General features: G+C 38.9%; 1 protein-coding gene across 1 annotated transcript; it reads right to left on the bottom strand.

Annotated features, from left to right (window-relative positions):
- Positions 1-2,027: 2,027 nt before the first annotated feature.
- LOC120801767 (cholecystokinin receptor) lies at positions 2,028-23,996 on the bottom strand. Its single transcript, XM_040148993.1, has 5 exons — positions 23,834-23,996; positions 12,815-13,066; positions 9,185-9,446; positions 6,393-6,520; positions 2,028-2,569 (listed from the first exon to the last, which is right to left on the bottom strand). The coding sequence occupies exons 1-5, from the start codon at positions 23,994-23,996 to the stop codon at positions 2,028-2,030; spliced, it is 1,347 nt and encodes a 448-aa protein (XP_040004927.1).
- Between the last annotated feature and the right edge of the window lie 912 nt (positions 23,997-24,908).

Here is a 24,908-nt window from a genome sequence, read left to right as displayed (position 1 = left end):
AGCTAAACAGGGACAGTACTTGATCCTATTGTTTCCTCTGTTAAAAGGCTGTAAGGCTGCAGTGAACTTATTGTTCCTGAAAATCACTCTTCGATATTTTCATACAATACGTATATGGTAACAAATATAACATAGGTTACATTTGCTGTAGGTATAAGCTAATGCACAACATGTGTCTCCTTGTTTTAGCCTTAACGTGATCCTCGTGTTTGGATCATAAATTATGTCATTATGAGTCAAATGAGTTGCTTGGTATGTTTTAATAATAATTAAGTTTTGGCTTCACCGAGCACTACATACTTAACGCAAAGGCAAAAAAAATCACACTACTGACTAGTGACTAACAGATTAACACCTACCCATCCAAGACTATTATTCAGCCAACCAAATTAGCATGAATAAGTTTAATCACATAAATTACTTGGTAGGAAAAAAAAAACCAAAACTTGTTCCTGTCCTACTCTAAACACAGTTTAGGTTGGCTTGAATTTAGTGTCATAAATAAGCTTTTACCCACGAGGCCTCTAGATTTAGAGAGGTAAATTAGACTGTTCATAAGCCGTAAAAAAAACTTTTTTGACTCAGCAATAGAGGGAATAGCTGGTGTTATTGGACTTAGGAGCTGTGGTGGGTTGTCTGTGTACTTTGCAGCTCTAAGCTACAATCTACTGACACTGTACCATGAACCTAATTACGGTGCACAATACATTAGCATTTCAAAATATGGTCACTTGTTTTGTCATTTCAATTAGTATGTATTAAAAAGAAACAAAATACTGTATACCTACATATATGTACTTAAAAGTGTCCTGGCCATAATATACTCTAAATAATTCAATCTAATATATAACATCCAAAGACAGCCTTTAAAAAGTCATAATTTTTCCCTGCGAAAATTGAACCTGCTCCTAGTGACTTCATCAGACTTTATTCTATTTTTATTATCCTTTTTGTTCTTTCTTTTGTACTCAGGGGGGTTTATGGAGTTTTTCTACCATGGTAACAGGACTATAATAATGTAGGGGGCGTTAAATAGTCTCTTAAAATAGCTCACATTTGTTTCCAGATATCCTCCTCAAAGTGGTGAGTACAGTTCAAAGTGTCAAGACAATCTTGTCTTATTTGCTATTGTATTGAGCGGCAAGGACACAACACAAACAAACATCGCAGCATACTGAGAAAAATCGGTCTCTAAAAACTAAGTGGCTAGCATTACAGTTTACAATCACAACACAATATATCACCACTGCCCATGTACTGTAAACGGTTTATACCCCCGACGTTTTTTCTGCAAACCTTGAAGCCGTGTAGAACATACAACCTACTAATTTATGAGTTCCCATCTGGAGGAAATTCCTAACTTCTGAGGCGGATCATCAGTTTGCTTAGAAGATCTTTTGAGGCTTTAAACTCTACATCCAAGCCCCTCAGGTTAAAACTTGCTTGTGATTATGGTCACCCATAATGAATGAGGCAAAATGAGCAGCAGACAAATACAACATAGTATTTAGTAGCAGGCACTTAGTCCACAAGGCGGTAGAATACCAATATGAACAACGGATAAACATTCAACAACTGACAGCAGAATAGTAAACACTATTTTTATAGCTATATAATGACTACTAAGTTATCAAGACTGCCTCCTTCACATATCATACAGCTCACCACTACTCATATCTTCTGCAATAACGCTACACACACACACCACACACACCCCCTGCTGTAAATATCTATCTAAATAATTTGTCTTGGTCCACTGTGACCACTGTGTCTACTCTAGTTTTTTGTGCTTTTTCAATATAGCTATGGGGGTATTTACACTGTTAGCGTGGGTGTCATTAAATAATCCCTACTTAACTTTACTCACAGACATACGTGAAGCTTCTACTATACTGCTACATTACATGGCCTGTTTTTTCCACTCCACATTACGGTCCCTGTGAGCAGTTGGCCTAAAGACAAAGGATGTGGGGCGCGGTGTTGCCGTAGTAACTGTCTCTCATGGATGGTGCCTGAATCCATCTGCCTCAGCAGGTTCCCATGGTGCTGACTGTAGTGTAACTGAACTTGGACATGGACGCTCCCATCGCCATAACATCCTCCTCGTTGTCCCGTAGCGCACCACGACGACGACGATGGCAAGGTGCGGCGCAGCACGAGAACGTGGCAAGCAGAGCTTTGCGGAAACGTGTGTTCATGAAGCAGTAAATAATTGGGTTGACGCATGCAGAGGTGTAGCACAACAAATGGATGAAAGCGATGGGGGCCCCTGAGAGGGCGTGTTTGGCAGAGTCGTCGTCAAAGGCCCGCCAGGTGTTGGCACAGTACACTGGCATCCAGCAGAGAAAGAACAGGGCAACAATTACCACCAGCATGCGGATGACTCGCTTCTTGGCCTCCAGTTTGGCCTCAGATGTGTTGCTGCGTGGCCGCTCTGCCTTGACTGCCCTGCCCGATGCAGCCATGGTGGACATCTCCATCGAGTGCGGCCGCTGGACGACATTAACGTAGCAACCGTCTCCCTCATCACTACCATTAGACACAGTGGACGCCAGGCCATTCTTCACATCTGTACGGGAGAGCAGAGTAAAAGAGGAGGGTGAATTAAATGTAACAAAAACTTTTGACCCCCTAATATGTGAGTAATTTTTTCCATTATACATGCATTATACTCAGATACAACATCTGGGGACCAGATGTACTCCATCCACGCCACTGCAGGGGTGGGGTGATGAGGACCTGAGGTACTGATATTAACAAGACTAACGGTCAGTCTAAGTCAATTTGTGGGCACGAGCACACATTTCTTAGTGTATGAACTCCCTGCTCCTCTGCTGCTGTTATGTGTATGTGAGCGGCAATTGCTTTATTAGTTCAGAGAATTCACAAAATGAATCTTTCTAATTTACCATGAAAAACTGTCTTGTATTTTGACATGCAGGGGATTAAGTATCTATCAGGGAATGATAAAAAGAAATGCCTAATGCTAATCACTCAGTAGCAATGAAAATGTATTTAGAACTGGCAAATTAATGATGTGTCCACGTGGCCCTGGCCTAGTTGATGTTATTTGGCACTTTAGTGCCACATGGTCATACGTTTTGGGCTGCATGTGGAGGGTCAGTGTGGACACAGAAAGTATCATTTACACTTAAGTTTGTAGAACATGATTAAACACACAAAAATCTCTGAAAAATATGTGTCGTTAATATGTAAAGTACCCAGTAGGATTCATCAGCATTTGAAGTATTTAGATCTGGTACTAATTGTACAACAAAGTACGGTATGTACTCGTACCACCTCTGTACTACTAAGTCTAACTAGTATAAAGTACTTAGAACTCTGGCAGTCAAACTTTTTAGAATTAGAAAACAGTTTTGTTATGACACAGACACCAACAAAATACTTACTGGCTCTTACTGGCACTTAAATGTATGTACAGTGGAAGCAAACACGACTGTGGTGAACAAGTGAGAATTTTTGTAAAACTGTGTTCCTGCGGGGTTCAGTACTGGGAAAGAAAATAAAGTTTGAAGAAAATGGTGTCAAAAGCTTACTGTTATAATATGTCATGATATTATAATGTACTGTTATAATATAATATGATACTGTTATAATATGTTATATTATTACATCACTTTATTATGTTTTTTTATTCTACTCCACTCTACCCACTACGAGCTGCTGCAGTGCTGGGTGAACATGCCTGCCAGTGGTGGACATCTTAAAACCCAGCCCCCTCAAACCAATACTCTCTGTATGACTAGATTCCAGTACATTTAGATAAACTGAACGCTTGAAGCAATTCCTCTCCTCACGTTGAGTTTTTAACCGCTTGTTGCAACAATGTGATATATATTTTAATGTGGCTGTGAGCCTGAGATACGCGATGTGATGAACATGTATTTAAAGGAACCTCCACGTATAACTGAATGCCAATAAAAGAGGCGGCTGTGGGGGCAGAAGGAGTGAAATTGCTCAAAGTTTTGAAGTAGCGAGGATATAGAGCTCAGTGTTTGGGTATGCAGATAGAGTGAGTGCTCAATGTTTATACGAATTGCCTTTTGTTGGAGGTACGAGATGGACATATACGAGTGGATGGAACATGTGACTATGCAACGACTTCCATGCCTGCCTGACTTATTGGCTCCAGTTTCTTATCTTAAAACATTCCCTTCTAGCGGAGTAGCACCACAGCTCTGTGATAATACACGCACCCATTTGTATGGTTTATTTTGAGTAAACTCATACCGTAGTCCATTAAAGACTAGCTGCTCAGCTTAATGGGTGGAAAACTGACAAGCAATTCTTGGTGACCCACAGTAATCATCTATCAGCGGATATTGCAGTTTATTAATAAAAGTTTTCTAATGTTGCTCTCCTTTTACAAAGGACAAAGTGCACTGAATACAGTAATAACAGCCCTAAAGCAAGTAAATATACACAGGAATTGGTACTATAGAGATAGCACACAATTTGATAAACCATTCCTGGATTATTAAATAAAACACAGGTTATTTTAAAAACTCATAGAAAATTATGTATCATTTTCCCCCTTTACTTCCTGTTGGTTTTCTACCCCAAGCTCTTGTCTCTCAAGCTCTTTTTTTTTTTTGGAAAACCACTTGCTCTCTGAGACCAAACAGATGGTGATGTCCAGGCCAGCAGCTGCCAGCCAATGCCATCCCCCTAATGCTGCTATCATCCGGGCACACTCTCATATGCACACAAAAGGTTATGTTTCACTTAACCTGCACACATTACTGTGATTGTGGCGCTAATTAAATTGTTGTGAGTAAAATGAAATTCTTTATCATTAACATAAATCATGCAAGAAAATTTAAATTCCAACAGTAGAGCTTGGTTTGAAGATGACTGGATGGTCTGATGACATTTGTTTATTTAAGAGACACAATTTGACTCAAAAATTTAATTACACTGCAATCAAAACATCATTGAAGTTAAATAAGGAATATTGCTTGATCAGACACATTTATATATTTACGGTATTTATACATTATCAAAATGACTAGCCAATATACTAGGCTACTGTACTGACCTGGTAAAAAATGTTAATGCTGTGTTTACAAAGGTACAGTCTAGAGTTTTGCGGCCACTGACTTGTTTTATGCTTGTTTATGTTGAGGTAACAGCATTACTGCCAATGATAGGAACAGAGGTAACAAGTTTATTAAAAAGGAGAGTTGAGGCCATTTTTTATTTCAAGGTCATCCCCTGTCTGATGTTTTAAGTCGTCTAAAAAGTGTTTTGAGTTGAGGAACAATTTCTGTCCTCAGCTGTGAGACTGTTTATGACATGTAAATGACATTTTAAACATATTTTTTAGTGTTTTCTTTCATACTTAATGTTTTTACAATTGTTATTTTTAGGTTTTGTTGGCCTCATATTTATTGCCAGTTTTATTGGCCCCATTTCAAGGTGCATGACTTATAGTTGGCTTTTTATTTATTAATTAATAGAATGTATTAAACACATTTTTTTTGGTTTGGTTTCTTTTGGGTTCTTTTTTTTTTTCTAGGCTAGACAGGCCACTGAACAACACTAATGACCTCTTGAAACATGTAAGTTTGGTGATAGTGTTAGTAGTTATTACAGTTATTTGTGCGTACAGTACCTGCATGAGCGACTGTCCTACTATTATGACGTTCAAGTTTTAGTTCCATCAAGCTTGAAAAATTCATTCTGCTCCCATTCATCTACATACCTTCTTTCCTCTGTGGTGTAGTTATTACATGAAATACACAGGATCATATCATTTCACATTGATTGACCCACAGAACCAGTTTACTACAAAAAATCTAATAACTACTTTGGATGATAGGCTTACCTTAAATACCAACACTGATTTTATTTTTAAAAAGTCGAAGCAAAGATTGTTCTTCTTAAGGAAGCTTAGAAGTTTAAATGTTGGCAGGGCTCTGTTGAAAATATCCATACTTTCTTTACTGACTCACTTCTTACAAGTACTGCTATCTGTTGGGTTGGTAATTTCAATTTGAAATACAAAAACCTACTAGGAAAAATTGTGACTGCACGCATGCAAAGTTACTGGTGTACATTTCAATGGTGTTTCCCAGTCAAAACCTGGCAGACAGCTGAGCTCATACTTCTGGAGTGGCACCCTCTACACAGTGAGTTTAGATAGTCTAGACAGTTTTGGTTACAAGTGACGATGACAACACCGATGTTGGCGTTAGCCTGCATAGCTTTTTTTTTTTTTTTTTACTTTTTTGTTTTTGCTGTTGTTTTTACTCATTGCTACATTTTTCTGTATATGATTCTTCATTGAAAGCTGTCATTGGCAGCCAAATTGCCCTCTGGGACAACAGTTTTCTTCTTTTGTTTTCCACATGTAGTATACATGGCCTCACCAGTTGAGTCTTTTTTGTAGCCCATCTCAAACTGGATGCCTCTATAAAGTTCCCTGGAGATCAGCCCGTAAGACACAATCATCACCACCCCCGGGACTGCAAACAGCACAAGCAGAAGCAGAATGTACCTAAAAGAAAAATGAGAGAGGTAAAAATCCCAGTGGTAATGCATAAGGAAAATGGGACATGTAGGCACTCATGTAGCCTCAGATTGCATATCTCATGTGTAATGTATTACCATTACCTCTAAATGCAAGGTACAGAGCAAACGATTGTTTTATTCAGAAAAATAAATATCCAACGATCTTTGAAACACCTAGAAGGACTAGAATATCCTGCAACCAAAACTTACCAATGGTCTAAAGGCATTTCCAGAATCCTCAAAGACTCTACCTCTTTAAATAAATAAAAAAAACCCAGTCATTGCTTGATTTAAAAAAAAAAAAAAAAACCTGTTTCCCAAGTTGCAATTCCTTGCTAATCCAAAACAAAAATGGTAGCCAGAAATGACATATCGCTGAGTTTGTACAACCTGAACCAAAACGTGCTGAATAAAAAGTTATATCTTCAGCTAAAATCACCTGTATTTATGTAACTGTCTATTAATTTATATTTTCATACATAATAACATACATTTTTTTTTATCACGCAGATGACAGAGAATTGTTTTTATTCTGTCTTGGCAGGGATATTCCTTTCCTTCTGGAAGCACCGTCAGAACAGGGGTAAATGATGCTGAGCTCTATGGGAATGTAATGGTAATAAATTAAAATGTATACACCCATAATCAAGCCAGTCAGACAGACACAGACATAGAATCAAACACAAGGCACTAAAATACACACAAAACAAACCATCATTTTCAGCAGCACAAATACACACAGATATACACAGGGTTGACTGATATTAACCCAAAGCTCGTTCCATCTTAAGTCCAGAACAAAAAACACACTGAAACATCAGTCTGCTCTCTTCATCTGCCCTAACATTTCCATGAAAACACCCCTATAGACCGAACGTGAGAGCTGCTAAAAACATTTCAACAAGGCACACTGCGCTTTGTTGAAAGTACACAGACACACACACCTCTTAGACACAGTTAAGACGCAGTTCATCTAAAGTTTATTTGATAGAAAACAGCACATTGTCCACACGGCAAGCTCTGGGAGAGTAAAAAAGATGGATGACCTGAATGTAAGTTGATAAGTTGCATTTCATGTGCTGCTGTGGGCTGCGTTACCCTGTAAATTAAACTGAAGAAGCTCGGTCAAGAAAAGAAAAACAGCCACTGTATATCTCCAGTTAAAGTTACAACACTACCAAACTGTTTTATTATCTTCCCCATTAAGAAATCCGTCAAGTACCCCAACTTTTAAATAAATATTCTTTGAATTGAACTAAAATTACGTGTAAAGGCAGGAAAAAATTTTCTCACCACAGAAGGTGAGTTTGTATGTCACTAAAACAGGACCCGATTTTGTGCGTTTTACCCTGTTAATGAGATGAACTGAACAGTGAGAGGTTTAATAGGATCTTGGAAGGCAAGACGTTACACTGCGTTGTGTGACGTATGTTCAGCCTTATTGTCAGTTGCGTGAAGTGAATTCTATTTCTAACTGAAAATTAAAGTGACCTCTCATTTGGTTATTGATAGAAAAACTTTTTAGCGCTGAGTTAAACCCAAAGTTTTGAGTGTTTTCATTTCAGGCTACTTTATCTTCTACTCCTAGAATATCATACTTTTTACTCCAATACATTCATTTGACAGCTATTTACTTTTTGGATTAAGATTTTGCCTGATATGAGGATCCGATAAAATATGATGCAGTGCTTTATTATTAAACTAAACATGAGTGCGTAGTTCTTTAGTACCTAAAACTGGCAACATATTGACAAATTAAGTAATAATATCAGATGATACACTGAATTGTGAGTAATATTACATTCTGAAAGGAGTGTTTCTGCATAATGAATACTTCTACTTTTGATACTTTTGTTTGCTTTTACTTAAGTAACGTTTCAAATGCAGCACTTTTACTTGGTATGGAGTATTTTTAGACTTAAGTAAAAAATCAAAATACTCCTTCCACCACTGTCTCTTTTATATTAAAGAATGTTTAGGATGATCATGTGAGGGTGAGAAAAGTTTTTTGTTCTAACAGGCTGTTATGTTAAGAGAAAAGATTTTATGTTGCAATATTAAGGGGGAAAAATGTCATAAAATTAAAGCAAAACTATGAAACTTTTGAAAGAAGAAATTACACATTTTCCTGTTAAGAATGAAAAGTTAAATTAATTATCTCATTTCAATACAGAGGAGAGGTTTGTTGCTACAGCCACACTTGGTCTGGTACGACCTGTAGCTTACGGTGGCAAATGTTAGTTAATGCAGGCAAACCTTAGACAGATGCTTTGCAACAATAATAAGTAAGTTCACTGATTTTGTGGCTCTTCTCTACTTATGCTCCTGTTTACACTACATTATTGAATGCCACAGTTAAACCTGATAAAGTCTTTAAAGCAACCGACTCAAGAGAATCTTGGGAAATGAAGGCATATTCAATGTGCCATTATCCTGTAGTGACCATTTGTGGCCACAGTGTCTTGCTCATCTTTTTATAATGAGAAAAAAAAAAACATTGTAATAACATTTCCTCATTATGATGACAAACTGAAAAAAAACTTTTTTTGCATTGTTGCAGATAAACACTGTCATCCTGAATATAGTAGTAAAACTGTGTTAAAGGATACGGAAAAGAAACAGACACACCATTTTAAACCCAAACACTCACCAGGTCTGCTCTGCCATTGCAAGGGGCCACTTGTGGCGACACTGGTGCGCTGTGGTGTTGTCAGGGCGCTGAAAAGACTCCAGGTGACTGATGATTGGGTAGGGGATCATGATGATGAAGGCCAGCACCCACGTAGCAGCAATCACCCGATAGGCATGGGAACGGGTCTGCCACACCCGTGACTTCAGGGGGTTACAGATGGCACTGTAACGCTCAATCGCTATGGCAACCAGGCTAAATGTAGAGATGCTCACTGATATGCCTGAAAGAAAACAAATTATTTGGAAAGTAATAAACATACATGCTCTTGTCTGTTCTCAGATATCTTTCATTTTGATTAATGAAAATTTATCACCGCTCAGTGCTCGGAGTTTGGACCCATAATAAAGAGTAACAAAAATATGTTTGTTCATGTGCGCGTAATATCTGCAATCATAACTGAGAACAAAATACGGTGATCTGTGGAGATGTGCTTGAAAATGAATATGATGCAAGGTGGGGATGGTTGTCTGAGTCTTGTGGTAGAAGAAATCATGATGTGATCTGCCATCTCCCTCCTGACATGGCAAGACGGGAAATTACTCTTGTACTCAGCAAGAATACAAACTGTGAAACGGTGTGTGTGTGTGTGTGTGTGTGTGTGTGTGTGTGTCTGTGTGTGTGTGTGTGTGTGTGAGTCAGGTGCGCTATGTTATCTCTACCTTGTAGGAAGCTTAAGACGGACCTCACTGAATCAAAGACCAATCAGCCAGCAGTCTCTCCCTGGGGTTTGTTTATTTTCACTCAGTGCATTGTGCTGATGGTTCTTCCTCATTCACAAGCTCTGTGCTTTACTTAATCCACCTTTTCTATGCAATTCTCAGTTGGCTTTTCTTTCAGCAGCTACACAATGTTCTTGTTCTTGGTCATTTTGTTTGTCTCTAAGTTTCATATTTATTCAGTATTAATCATTGTGTTGTTATTTTCTCTGTCACTAACTTCAGTGATTCTCTTTTTTATTTACTTCTACATTTTTATGCATTCTAAATTTTCATGTTTACATTTATTCCTCCTCATAGATGAGTGTAGAATTTCATTTCCAAGTGCAGGAGAGCACGAAAATATTCCATTACCTCTACACTAAGCTGTATATCTTCCAAAGATCTTGCTTTATTTTTAATTGACTACTCTATTCCTCTAAAAATTTTTCTCCTAACTGTCTTTTTTTACTTTTTGCAAAAGTCAGTGGTGCAGATTAACTAAGTACATTTACTCAAGTGCTGTACTATGGTACTAGGGGAAATATTGTACTTTTTACTCCCCGACATTTTTATGACAGCGGTAGTTAAAAGTTACTTTGTATGTAACATTTTTACACAGCAGATGATGTGAATTCAGCGTGCGAGTTTAGAAAAAGGGAAAGGCTAAAAGATCTTTGGTTTTGAAAACTGAGAAACACAAAAAGCTAAGAAAAACCCTTTTTTCTATAATTACAAAGACAAACCAAAATGAAGTGCTGCTTAAAGTTCATGAAAATTGTTGGAGGAGACAGTGGGTTGCTTATTTACACAATGCTTTGAAGCGATGTTTGCTAACACATGCAAGCATCAACATTTGACACATCAAGCAGGGCTGTAACTAGTGATTATTTTTATTATTGATCACTTTACTGATTGTTTCTTGATTGATCAATTAGGCTAATCGTTTACTGAAAGATGCCAATGGCAATTTCCAAGAGGCCGAGCTGACATCTTCAAATTGCTTTTGCTGAAACAATCCAAAACCCAAAGCAATAAATTTATACGAAGCTATAAATGTTACCTTATAGCTGACTACAATATATGTCAATTAACCAGTTAGCTGCCTGGCTTCTTGTGTAGCTGTGGAGCTAGTAATATAACATGCAATGTGGATGTAAATATTAAAAAAAATTTTAATCAAAGAAGTAATGATGCATTCTTGTAATTACGAGATGCTGAGTCATTGTTATGAGAGATGGAAGCAATATTTATAGTAATTTTGTTTTTTTCATGACCTTCCATAGTTCACTGTCTGTTACTATTCATAAAATCAAATATAAATCAACTCTTGCACCACATTCCCTAAAGTTTCAAGGCATTTAAGTAGGGTTTAATCTTTTTGTATCTTCACCAGAATCTTGAATTCACATTTTTTTCCTGAAAATTATTCCTACCATGTCTTTCCCATTGACTGAAATTCCCAATGGTAGACGTACCTCCATCAAAAGGCGACTGACCTCCAGTCTGCAAGTGCTCACCCCAAAGGATTGAAATATGGCTGAGCTGCCTAAAGTTCAGTTAGATCGGATACAAATGGCATTTCACAGCAAATTCCACTGAAAAAGCTTCTGCTATGAAGCCCAGGTCTGAGGGAAAAGATTATTGCTCCCATTGTACTTAAGATATGTACAGCAGTGCTCTATCTAAAAAAGGGTTTTAATATCAGCCCTTTCCACATGTTCATCTCAGTCCTGTTATATTAAGATTATACTGTTGTGTTTTTTTCTTCAAAAAGCTTAGTTGACCAACAATATAAAGGCCACCAAGCTCAGAAATTGGGTGGTTCAACCCATTAACACTTCTACCCCATAGGTAGATATCACTGGTTTCTCTAAAAGATACTGTTCCCTGCTGGGATTGTATTAATTTTAACAAATAAATGAAGGCTCCTGTTTTTCGTGTAGCTCAAAGTGGTTGAAAAGTCTCTGTGAATCATTGCATTACCTTCAACATAACTAATTTATTAATATACTGACATGCCCCTGTGATATGAATTTTGCTAGGGATTTTACCAAAAATACTTAAATGAATCAGTGAATGTCAGAACAGCATTAGATGTAAGGATGGTAATTATCCTGCAGAATGACAATTTAATTAAAGCTAACATAAGTTTTAGAAGTCATTTTAACCTGAATTTTAGAAAAAAAAGAAATAACAGAACTTTTTGTGGTTTTATGTATTGTTTTATAATGACTTTGTTCACTTCAGTAATTCAAATTTAAAAAAGGATGACCATTAATATGAAGGAAAGTAAAAGAAGTAAAAGAAAGTAAAAGAAGCCCTACGTAATAACAAATGCTTCCCTATTATTGGTTTATCTGTATATTGTAAGTGATTGAATTGCTCTGACTGAGGTATTTGACTAATCAATGTGACCTTTGCTGCGTAGAAAGTGCCCAGAAGCCTTCATTCGTCTCAACATTTGATGAATCCGGTATAACAGTTGAATCCAGGACTGTGTTAGACATCAATCCCTATTGACTATCTACAGTACATGCCCTGCATTCATCCTCTGCCATTTTCTGAGCATGATATTTATGCAATATTTAATGCCCACAAATCTTTCAACAAAAGAATGAAAAAAGTACTGTCCATATATCCGAAATCTTAATTTACTAATTACTATAGAGCGAACTATTGATTGTGTTTTACTGGATAGCGGCAATGAAGAATGAGTAAACAAAGAAGTGATTTCAGTGGTCTGTTGGCAAATATATAAATAAAAACCCCTTAATCTTTATTCTAGCTAATGTTTTTCACCCCAGATTTTCTTGCCTTTTCATCACTCATCAACCTTCATTCTTCACTTCCTCAAACCATCTCTTTCCCTCACCACTCCTCCTTCTCTCACCCATGAAGTAGGACACTATCTTGCACATAGCGGCTCCAAAGATGAAGTCCTTGAGGATGCTGGGGATGAGGGTGAAGGGCATGCAGAAGACAGCCATCATCAGGTCACTGACAGCGAGCGACAGCAAGAAAGTGTTGGTCACAGTGCGCATGCGCTTATTGACTGTCAGCACCACAATGATCAGCAGGTTGCCAAATACACTCAGGAAGAAGATGAGCGAGTAGAGCAGGATCCGCAGCGTGTGGTCCTCATCTGGCACAGAAAAAGACAGTAGGAGGGGGATGTTAGGGTGTGAATATGTGTGTTATACTGAACCAGTTCATCGATTCTGTTTTACACGATGATCAGTACAATCAGCCTGTCTTTATTGACCCTCGTACCCTGGAGCCAACCCTGCTGTGTATAATTATTTCTCATAGCTGTCTCTTTGTATGTGTATGGTTAGTTTTGTACATAAGCTTTACATACACTTGTATTAATTGTTGAGTAAACTTAAAAAGCCAAGATCGTTTTTAGTCTGTTAGTTTTGTCTGTAAAGTTTGGAGTTTGTGATTGCCCTGCTACAAACTACAGCTAGATCAGGAAAAGCAATATCATGTTATTGCTGCTCTGTAGCCTGCTCTACAGTGGCCCAGTGCTTTTCCTGAAAATTATGCTATGCAAGACTTTGATTCCTGTCTATAGACCGACATAACACCAGGAAAGGAACACTGAGGCTTTAAAACGGAAGTTCCTAACTGTAACTTCAGTTGACAGTTTGGATTTAATGCTTGAAAAATAACAAAATCTCTTACACTAACACACACACATACAGAGACAAACATTCCTACCTTACCGACAGTGGGCTGGTTTTAACACTCCAGAAACCAAAAAGGGAGAGGATTTGAATCAAATGCTGTACTACTGGTGCCTTACCATGCTACTGATTTCACTAGGAGCTTCTCTCTGAGTACTTTTCAGTCTTTACTTTGGGGTTGGACTTCACTTCAATTTATAAGGACCGAACCCACATCCTCAGAACTTCAAAGCAGTCCTCTAACACACTGAGTTATTTGGTCAGAAACACTTGAGCTCCATTACTCCTTAAGTCTTTTATCAAGGTGTTGGACTTCAAATATCTCCACAGATTGAACCCACAACCTCAAAACTTCAAAGCACTCTTCTAAAAATTGTCCGATATTTATTAGAGCCTTTGAGTATTTACTTATGCACCGTGTCAGGATTGAACTCAAGATTTCAGAAAATTGGGAGACATCTAACACCCTGAGCTATTTGACCTGATACACTTCAGCTTCATTCTTGAAGCTTTTGAGTCTTTCCTTTTGGACCTAGGCTTTCAAAATTTCAGGAGCACTACAATTATGGAGCCCTTGGCCTAAAAACTTCTCAACAGTTCTCTGACCTCTTGAGCTAGTTGGTCAGGACCTATTTAGCAGTCTTTCTTAGACCTTCTGTGTCTGTCCTTTAGAAGTCAGACAAAATTTTGAGGATTGTACTCACAACCTGAAAATTTCAAAAGAGTCTTCTAACATCTTGAGCCTTTTGGTTAGACAGTATAGCTATATTTGTTAGAGCCTCTGAGTCTTCACTTTTTCAACTACAAATTTAACTGAGATTCATAAAAATCAAACTTCAGGATTTCCAAGCAGTTTTCTAACATGTTGAGCTACATAGTTAAGCATTGTTTAACTTTTTTTTCCATGGCTCTTGGCTATTTCCTTTAGGTGCTGTCCAAAGGAGAAGCTGGTACCACCTGTGGCAGGTCATGGTGACCAAGTGGAAAAGCATTGGAGTAACAGGACTATTCAGAAGTTTTGAGGTTGTGGATTTCATCTTTAGGAAGCTCATTGAATTTTAAAGACCAGTACACAAAGGGAAGACTAAAAAGTATTCAGAGAGAAACTCCATGTCTGGTGTGGTGGGTTTGCTTGCAACCATAATGTACCAAAGGTGCAGTGTCTAGTTCATATCCTCCCTGTTGTCAGTACCTGTGGCAACAAAACCACTCCTGCTGCAAAAGAAGGGGGCTTTAACCCCCTCCCTACTTCTGGAGAGACTGGCTAATATTTTACTGCAACATGGAGGAGAGTTTTGAGAGAAGAGTGTGTGAGTATATATATAATGGAGTACAATTTTTCTATATGTTGCACTGTGTCTCCGCACTGCCGCTGCCGTGGGCCGTGCTTCTGTACATCTATGCATCAGTGGAAGCTCACATTGTTATATGTCAAAACATTTTTTAAACAAACAACCATCATTTTCTTTCTTTTGCTACCATATCGTATCAACTAAACCGACTACATTGCCTCTGTCACAAACAGAGGATGTGGATTTGTTATACATTTCCCCTAATTCACTATTGACTCTGTCAGCTGAATCCAAATGACCAACAAATCTTTTCCCATTTATTTGGGTAGCATCTGGATAGGACACACAGACTGAAATAAAAGTCCATAAAAGCCAGGGGGACATGCTATTAACATACCAACAAGAGTTAATATTTAAGGCATTGCAATGATGTTATACATAACTTAAATTTTTTTTTTAATTAATGTTCTTTGATTATCCTTTTACATATACATTTAGTTATTTTGTGACTTGATCTGTCTCGAAGCTGCAGGATCTCAGAAGCACTCTGAAAAACATTACGTCTACCTGTGATAAAAGCTCAGATCAGTAGCTAATTGCTTGTAGCCGGTACAAAGACAGCCCACGGTACCCAATTAGTATTAATTAGCTCCATGTTTTCAGTCCTTCAATGCCATCACCAGATGCCTTAATGTGAATCAAATTTGAGTACCAACATTAATATTTTCCACCCTAAAAGTAGAGCGCTCTGTCTTCAATACGGAATACTGTAAGGTACAAAATACTGTAGCCTGCAGCCCAAAGCCTGTCTGTGCCTTCAGCCATTAGAAGCTTCACTGGATTATACCCTATAAAATCCATGTTGTCTGCTTCCTCTGTTATCTTCACCTAACCCCCTTCTTAGACACACCACTTTTTCCATGGTTTACCTACTGTGCCTGTATCATGGGGATTAGAGGCACCCATGTGAGCCACATCCACAGGACACAAATCACATCACACACATTAAACCCAGAGTTCATTGACACAGTTGTGGAGGCATGTTTAACCCAACACACTCAAGCCTTAATCCCCTGAAAAATACTCCAACAGTTCCTTAAAGGAATGGTAAATTACATACATCTAGAGAAGGTCTGTTCCATACCAAAATTTATTGCTATCTCTATATTACTTTTTCTAACTTTTTTCTTTCAAGTCACTGCTATCCCATTTCTATTAGGCTACTTTCACAGTATATTTTCATCTTTCAGAAGTCTTGTCTTGATCTTTACCCTTTTCCATCCTAAGGAGTTTTCTGCGGTTTGCCCTCTTTGGCTTTATTTCTCTGCCAATTTCCTCTCCTTCCAGTTTCAATTAAAAGTGGAAAGCTTAAAAAAAAAGGAACAAACCCACAAAGCCAGCCACACAGCTACATGACTCATATATGATGACGTTTTTCATCATGTCAGAAAAAATGAGCTTTTCAGACTGTGCAACAGTAGGTAAGAGTTGTAGTTTGACCACAGGCCATTTGAATGTTTTATTTAACAATAATTACGCCGTGATTGATTCATGTTTTCTAGCTGATCAATACCTTCAAAGTTTTTGTCTTAATGGTCAAACATCATTGACTCTCAACCTCGCAGATGGCATTCAGAACAAAAACTGTAATATCCATATTTCCCCTGGCCTGTGTCACATCTGTTTAAAGTAATCCTGAATCTGACGCATATTGATTTATAGTAATCTGCCTCGGTTGTAAATATGTGAATTGCGCACAACTGCCCTGGGCACATAATCTGAGGACGACTCATCTACCTGTTTATCAAAAAGCTGCGTTAAGTTTGGGTCGAGCATGAAGTGAAAGAGGAACATCAAATACAGGGTTTGGCTTCTCCAAATCCATATGGTAAGATTTGGTTCATATATAAAAGTAGGATGACAATATGTCACTTGATTGATTTAGTGATCTTGCCTGTCCCAGCCACTCTGAAATGTTTTTGTATCACTTGCAGGCTTAATGATGGATTCAGGTTCAGCATGGTGAGCAAACATCAGTAAGTCAGCCTGTCTCTCTCATCTCTCTCTCTCAGAAGCACAGACAGTCTTCACATACAGTCTACCCATCTAATGATATGTGGCTTCACCATCTGTCTCACACACTCCTATGCAAATGTAAAGCATAGGAGTATGGTGGGTACCGTGCAGCTGACGGATCATCAGGGTCTCTTTACGAGAACAGGCTTGCAAAGGGCAGCAGTTAACAGTGTTTAACTTTGTGCTTGTGTGTCCACAAGGGTGCACATACATCTGCATTAGTGTAATGGAAATGTGCAGACAGATGATCGGTAAGAGAGAAGAACCAATACTCTCTCCTTTATTACTGTTTTTCTCTCTCCCCCCAAATGAAATATGTTACACTGGTTTCTGCCTAATCGAAGCCAATTAGCCTTCCTGTGTGCTCACTGGCTGTGAAGGAAACACTGATAACTCCCTAAGCACATTTACTCTTTCCTTCAACAAGACAGTTTAAATCCTGAAATTAATATTGTTAGCTTCCAGCCCGGGGTTGACCAGAATGTTTTTTTCTCGACAGAGCTATATAGTTGGTAACATACACACTGACAGGTATGCAGTTTCTCTACAGTGACTGTAAGGTAATGTCACAGAGAGGGATGTCCCTGAAACCTTTTTTTTTTCTTTTTGGCCATTAGGAGGCAAAGGAAAAGGTGTGAGTACAACAGTGACATTGACATATCATCACCATCTAAGTTGAAATGGTGAACATGTTAGCAAACAGTTGCTTATTTACACATCTGGCAGTTATGTTTTTGGCCACTTGATAAATGAAAGTCTAATATTCACTTTCTTTTAGCTTTGTTTTTGGTCTCCACCAACTCCTTTCAAAAATATCCGGCTCTTTGGCTGCTAAATGCTCCACTTTGTTCACCAGCTAGTTGCTAACTGTTACTGTCCGCTGTTGGGCGTTCCATCTACAGTGTTCAGCTTTGACTAGTGTATCACCGCCTATGACACACAACTGCCAGACATATCTCTTATCTGGAGAGCCTCTAGACAAGACGTACAGACTGACAGACTTGTAAAAATTACACTACCAATATAAGAAAACAAACTCACTGTTGGGTAGCTAAAACAGGATGCCTGTTACTATATGATGTTATAAAATAAATTCGAGAAAGTCATGAGCTATAAATACAAAGCTAATGAGCTTTGTATAAGCTTATGATTTCCCATACGCTACTCTAGGATTATTTTTAAAATATTCAACTTATTAAGCTCACTGTAAGGTCACTAAACCTTACCAGATAACGTAAGTCGCTGTAGGGCTATTATAGGAATATTATACAGGGTCTGATAAACTTCTGAGTGAGAGAGAGCTGTGGCATTTTTTGATTACAATTCCAGCCAATATAGTGCTTGCATCAAAAAACTGATCCAGCAGGCTGTATGGTCAACCATAAAGATGCAGTCCTTGAATATGATGATTCTCCTTCCACTTTTATGACACAGAAATATATTGGACACAATCAATTACAAATTTCACATTTATTTTTTATGCTCGCAAAATTGGTTAAAAATGCAACACAAAAAAAACTAAATAAAACAACAAATAATTTAGACACACATTTCCTTATTTTTATCTCTGACAGGAGCTGTAGGTAAATAAGATTTGTCTGTCTGGAGGCAGATCAATTTAAGTCGTCAACTGACATTTTACAGATCTCAGATAAATTTATATTAGAGCAAAAGTTAATCATTTTGGGAAATACACTTATGTGCTTTCTTGCCGAGAGTTAGATCGCTAGGACTCTCATATCTGTATGCAATGTTGGTTCTCATGACTGGAGGCTTGACAGTAAGCCTCCAGACTGTTTATGCACCTGACCAAGAACAAGTCCAGCACCCAGCCCTCTGTAAAACCACAGACTGCAGTTTTAACACTTTGGTTTTTGTACAGCTTTATGCTAAGCAGTGCTAATCGACTGCTGGTTATAACCTTATATTTAGCATGCAGATATTTACCAAAATATCAAACTATTCCTTTAAATTGTGATGAATACTCCATAGTTGCATCATATTAGACACTGAAGCTACCGCCTTCCACAACTTCATAGGTTAGATTAAAGCTTCAGTGCAGAGCTTTAGTCTCCCCCCTCTGGGAGTGAGAGTAATTACACAAACACTGTCATTTCCATCCTGTGTTTATCCTTACCATCAGTCGCTTGCTTTTTTAGAATTTAATCCTTTCTCGGAAAGTTTCTTTTTTATCTGTAGCATCAGAAACCCTTCTTGGACGCTACTTAGGTTTTTCCGGAATAGGCTCCGCCATACTCCTAGTTGCTGTAGCCTACTCCGTCTCTGTCGCTACAGTTGCTACCCTCTTCAGCTCTGGCAAACTTGCTGGTTGATGTAAGCGTGGGAATGTCACCACAGACACCAGATTTAAAATTCCATTATACTGCAAAATACAGAGAGATTGACCTGATGCTGACAGGCTTAAACAACATTGTGTGAACTAGTTTGGCAAGGGCTGGAATGTAACAGACGTTCATTTATATAAAAAGTCCCAAACTCCAACTTTAAGTCATCACAGAAATCAACACTGACCATTTGGCAAGGTTTGTTTGCACTCAGCTCCACCATTTATTTAGGCTACAGTGCTATTTTCAGGTTAAAGAGCCAAATGACAGAAGGGAAGCCTGTAGCACTGGAGGTGCGGGTAGCTTTTTTCGTGAGTGTGTGTGTGTGCAGTGCCCATTAGCCAATATCTGACCACTGGCTCTGGAACACAGTCTGCTCTCTGTTTACAGACTAGAGGCACTGAGAGAGAGCAGCTGAGCAGGTCGCAGGAAGAAATTGCTTTGTTGCAACTTCCAGAGCTTTTTTTCTTGTTGCAATTATCTGAAATAATCTTGACAGGTTGGAGTATACTACTTCAATTTATATACCATTTACACCAATCATGTTTTACTTTACAATGATCAACGGTTCAGCCATATGCCAATGTTGTGGTTGAATGGTGTTTATACATATATATATATATATATATATATATATATATATATACTGTATAGATAGATAGCTATACTACATATATACACCACACACACACACCATTCAACCACAACCTTAAAACCAGTAACTAGTTTTAAGGTTGTGGCTGATTGGTGTATATCTTATTAGAGTCCATTACCTGTACATAATATCTCAGTAATGTATCTGTATTTGGTTACATCACATACTTACAGTCTGCTATATTAGACACCCTTTTGTACATACGTGATACACATTTTACACAATTTAGTTCAACTGTGCAAATGCCTACTCTGTTAAAAACTGCTATGGAAGCTCATTTCCACCAACTAGATGAAAAAAGAATATCCTGTGTGTTATAATAAAGGAGAAATGTCCTCAAAATAATCACTGAGAATCTCAAAATAACAACTTGCTCAAAATCAAGTTTCTCATAATTTTGATACTAGGTCATTATTTTGAGAAGGTTTCTCATTATAACAACATACAGGATCTCTTTTTTGCATCACATACTTTCCCACCGCTTGTGTAACGTCATCATTACTGCACATCATTACTGTCATTTTACCAGCAATTTAAGTGTTAGATGTGAAAGGCTGGTGAATGGATTCCCTGCTAACAATAACATTAAAGTGATTCAAGTGAATAGTTAACTGGAGGGGCAGAGGCTATTATTAGATATACAGCAAAATAGTGGATGAATTAATAATGAGGTTCATAGTCCATTTATGAATATTTAGGGTTTCATCTGTTTCCCTCACTGAGTATATCAGACGCTATATTGGCTATGAATTACACTCCCCCTCTCTGTGTAATACATATGCAGTGTGTGTCACTTTCTATCCCAGTTGGCCGTCGTGTCGCTGCACCTATCAGAGAAATGTCGGCTCTGCTTCTGACCACGGTATCGGTAAATGTCACAGCTAGTGGTTAATCCAGCATGGTAAATGTCATCTAAACCTTCTTACTAAGCCTAGCGAACCCCAGAACAGTTGATGGAGGCACCTTACGAAACCACTTTCTGCCGACTGACGGACTACAACAGATGATCCGCAGTGCCTTCGGTCATGGCGGTCGGAATACAGGACAACATGTTGACTGCTTGGCATACAGTGCTGGCATGTATTAAACACCTCAGCTCTCAACAGGCAGACTGAGATGAGAGAGTGTGAATGATGGAGATAGTGATGTACAGACAAACAGGAGAGGTGGAGCACGGAGAGAAGTGGTGGGAGAGAGAGTGATAACCCCTCTATTTTTTCTGTCATCATCATCCCCAAAATAATGATCTCTCACTGGTGCATGATGAATTGCACTGCAATCAGCTACCATCGTAGATAGCTTATAAACATTTTTATTGAATCTAAATATATAGTCATTCACCTATGTCTTGTGCAGTAAACAAGGTGTGATAGGCATCCCTTAAAGTCACCATAATATCAAGTCTACGGAGGGAGTGTCTAACCATGTGCCATGAAGCACTTAGAGCCTGCGGGTTTTTGTTCCAAATCAGAGAAAACACCTGGGCTGCATTCAATGTGAAAACATTTTGTTGTTCCCTCCCTGAGCGATATGTTTCACCTCAGCAGTGGGCAAGGCTTCCCCTCGTTTTGAGATGTGTTTGCTCACATTTGGTGGCTGTGTCAGGGGTGTATGCCAGTATCCATGGTGAAAATCTCACCTTAAGACTATCTGGCTCTTTCTTATGACTATAAAATCAGTTACTAATTCAGGCTTTCCTTTAATATACTGTGGTCGCAGAACCCTAACCTGGTGAAATCTTTAGGGTTATTCACTTCACCTTGACAAAGCTCCTTCAGAGCCACAGAAGACATCGTAGACATTAAACACACTGTTTACAACTTGATGAGGACAGAGCTGCCTATGTTTTCTGCCACAGTGGCAACCAGTACCGACAGTGCATTAAATGTTTTGGCCAGTCTGAACACGTTATTTCACTGATTAGAAAAAATGTGAAAAGTGATGTAGTTCATGGCATATGCTTTGACATCCCTGGCATAGTAAAAAAATGAGTGAGACCAGGTGGGAATCTGACTGTGAGACAAATCAGTCCCCTCCATAAAGACAGGGCGGAGGGGTGATGGACAGAAAGAGTAGATGGGAAAAATGAGCGAACATCGTGGGGAAGTAATCGATTTCTGGAGTGACAGAGTGAGTAATGATGGTGACAGCAGCTATAAAGGGTCCCACATCCTCATTTTTTCTCTTTAGATGATGATCTTAGATGGGTGTGAGGTCCTGTTAGAAGATACAGTGGGAATGCAAAATAGAGAGAAATCAGGCAGTGAAAGGCCTGACTGGAATGAAGAGATAATCTTTGAGCGCGTGTGCAAAATAACTTCATAGTGCGGCATAAAAATGGATTAAGCTCCCACCTTAACTATGCTGCTGATGTGTCCTTGGTGGGTTTGTAATTTGCAATGTATTGATTTAGCTCAGTATAATGAGACATACTCATGCCTGAGTGCTGACTACTCGTCACTGGCATGTGTAGAAGACTTCAGGTAATGGTGGGAATGAGAGAAGTTGAATGAAATTGCTAGTAATAATACAGTGTGTATCAACGGTTGGGAAACTCCTATCCCTCACTTATGATGTTGACGTCATTCACTAGTACAATGAAGGAGCTCAATCTCTGCAGTGTCTCTTATAGACAGCCCACACACAGAAACACACACATACTTCATTAACACATGGAAACACTGAAAAACAATTGTTAGTGAAAAAAATAGCAAGTGTTGATTGATAAGGTAGCAGGTATAGAAACAACTGAGAGGAAAGTCCTTGGAAATGCTCTGAAAGTAAAAAGCAGGATGCAGCAGCATGAGGCTCAGTCCAGATATAAAGCCACCTGACTGTGTTTTATGAATAAATCCCGTGTAGCCAGGATTTGACTCCTGACTGTGACTCTGTGTGTGTGTGTGTATATGTTCATTCATATGTCACTGTAACCCCATTGATTTGGCCTTAAAATAAAGCAAAATGGAGCCTAACTAGAAAGGCGCTCAGACAGCGCAGACCTCCACCAAGGCCAATTTCAAACAACATACACCGGACCTCAGAGAAATTCAAATTCATTGTAGATGATCTGGATCTGCCCCAAAATTTGATGGGTTCGTCCCTAGCCCATGCGCCATTCCTCCACCGAGTTTGGTGCAAATTGGTTCAGTACGTTTTGCATAATCCTGCTGACAAATAATCCAACAACACAAACCAACAAACAGACATGAGTGAAAACATAACCTCCTTGGCGGAGGTGATAACACAGCTTTACCATGAGAAAGAGAGGCTGACACATTGGCAGATCATAACTTAGTCCTAGTGAATTTCTAAAAGCCTATTCTACAGAGATTGCAATTTATTTACTGGGTTGTTTTACCGGTTAGTTTATGGCCCTCATTCAAAGTTATTCGCTTCAGGCCTGTAGTTTTTATGAATGGCTAAAACGTTGTGTAAACTGTGTCTTCAGTTCAATTTTGAATACAAGTGAAATAGTTGCGCAAATATTTTCTTTATCTGTAGTTATTCGAGGGAAGTGAAAACCATAAACAATCAGTTTGCCTTCCTTTGAATGTACAGATCATCTGCCTCTACAGCCTGACATATCTCACTGACGGGGGTAACATTAAGATGAATTCGGGTATTTTAAAGGGGAGCCACGGTTAACTTTCTTGCAGTAATGTAGTTTTCCTTTTGCTCCCCGGCTGGCTGCGAGTGAAGTCAGTTCACGTGGCACCTTTCGATAGCAAATGTCAGAAAGTGCTCCACAATAAAAAAGCAACAGACAGAAAGATACACAATCCAAAATGAGGTTATGCTTGCTCCTTGATTTCATCTCTGGGTAATAGACGTTGAATTACCAGTGTGTTCGCTCACCTCTCTGCCTCACACGCCGAGGTATGAGGAGTGTGAAGGCGTTGCCGCAGGTGATGTTTGAGGTCTCCAGGCTCCCGTTGCCGGTTCCGTCGTGAGGCACGTCAGTCTGCGCTCCGACGCACTCGGCTGAACTGGATGTCTCGTTCTGCGCATAGAGATCCATGTTTTTGTTTTTCGACGCCGTCTAGAGTTACAAGAAGTTCAAATCAGACCCTCTGTCAATTTTCGTCTGAGCCTCTAAAGTGGTAAAATAAACGCACCCATAGTCCGTCTCACTTGGCCTGCAGAATGAGCTAAGTTATGGCTTCCCAGCGTCCAAAAACAAAACCAAACAAAAACAGTAGTTTCCGCCGTTTCTGTAGATGCTCACTTGGCGTCACGCGCGTTAATCAAGGATCGATCGGTGCGCACGAGGAGAGAGGAGGACCGCGGCGCACTGCCGCGCCTTTGCCAAGTGAACCGCATGGAGAGAGCAAGGGAGCGCAGGGTAGGGTGGAGGACTAATGCCATACTGGGTGGGTGGTGTGCGTCTTTACGTGTGTGAGGGGTTGGACAGCAAAAAGAAAAAAAAAAAGAAAAAGAAAAGAAAAAAGTCAGCGGTCAGTTTGAGGACACTTACCATCAGCGCTGGGCAAGTTAACGTGAAAAAAATTCCAAATGTCATAACTCATACAACACGTATACTAAGGCACCGAATGAAATTAACCTCTACAATCACAGAAGTTCACGGGGAAGTTTTATTGTTTCTGTCGGTAAAAAGGACTTGAAAATAGAAAATGTAAACGCTTACAAACGCTTTTCCCTGTAGGAAGCATATACACCTTGCCCCGTGTGACTATTCGGATAGGTTGAAACAATATTATTAATCATTCACAAGAAGAGGTTACCCATTTCCTAATTAAGATATAAAAGAAGAAATAGAGGGCAATATGGGGATAAAAGTTATTAAGGAGTTTAATGGGTTGGAAGCGGTAGCTACACTGTTTAAGGAATAATAACTCAATGCCTTGGTTTTTGGGGTGACAACCCCACCAGTATCTGCCATATTTTATCCTATCATATCATTTTTTCATAT

The sequence above is a fragment of the Xiphias gladius genome, chromosome 16 (genome assembly GCF_016859285.1).
Source record: "Xiphias gladius isolate SHS-SW01 ecotype Sanya breed wild chromosome 16, ASM1685928v1, whole genome shotgun sequence".
Taxonomy (NCBI): domain Eukaryota; kingdom Metazoa; phylum Chordata; class Actinopteri; order Istiophoriformes; family Xiphiidae; genus Xiphias; species Xiphias gladius.
The sequence above is the reverse complement of the archived record's forward strand: the minus strand, read 5'-3'. Positions and strand labels throughout refer to the sequence as shown.

Excerpts from the sequence above, each read along its gene's own strand:
- LOC120801767 (XM_040148993.1), bottom strand. The coding sequence starts at position 23,996 with ATGGATCTCTATGCGCAGAACGAGACATCCAGTTCAGCCGAGTGCGTC. Across the intron at positions 6,521-9,184 it reads GCAATGGCAGAGCAGACCTG|GTACATTCTGCTTCTGCTTG; the intron begins GTGAGTGTTTGG and ends TTTTTCTTTTAG. Across the intron at positions 2,570-6,392 it reads CTACAAAAAAGACTCAACTG|ATGTGAAGAATGGCCTGGCG; the intron begins GTGAGGCCATGT and ends TCTCCCGTACAG.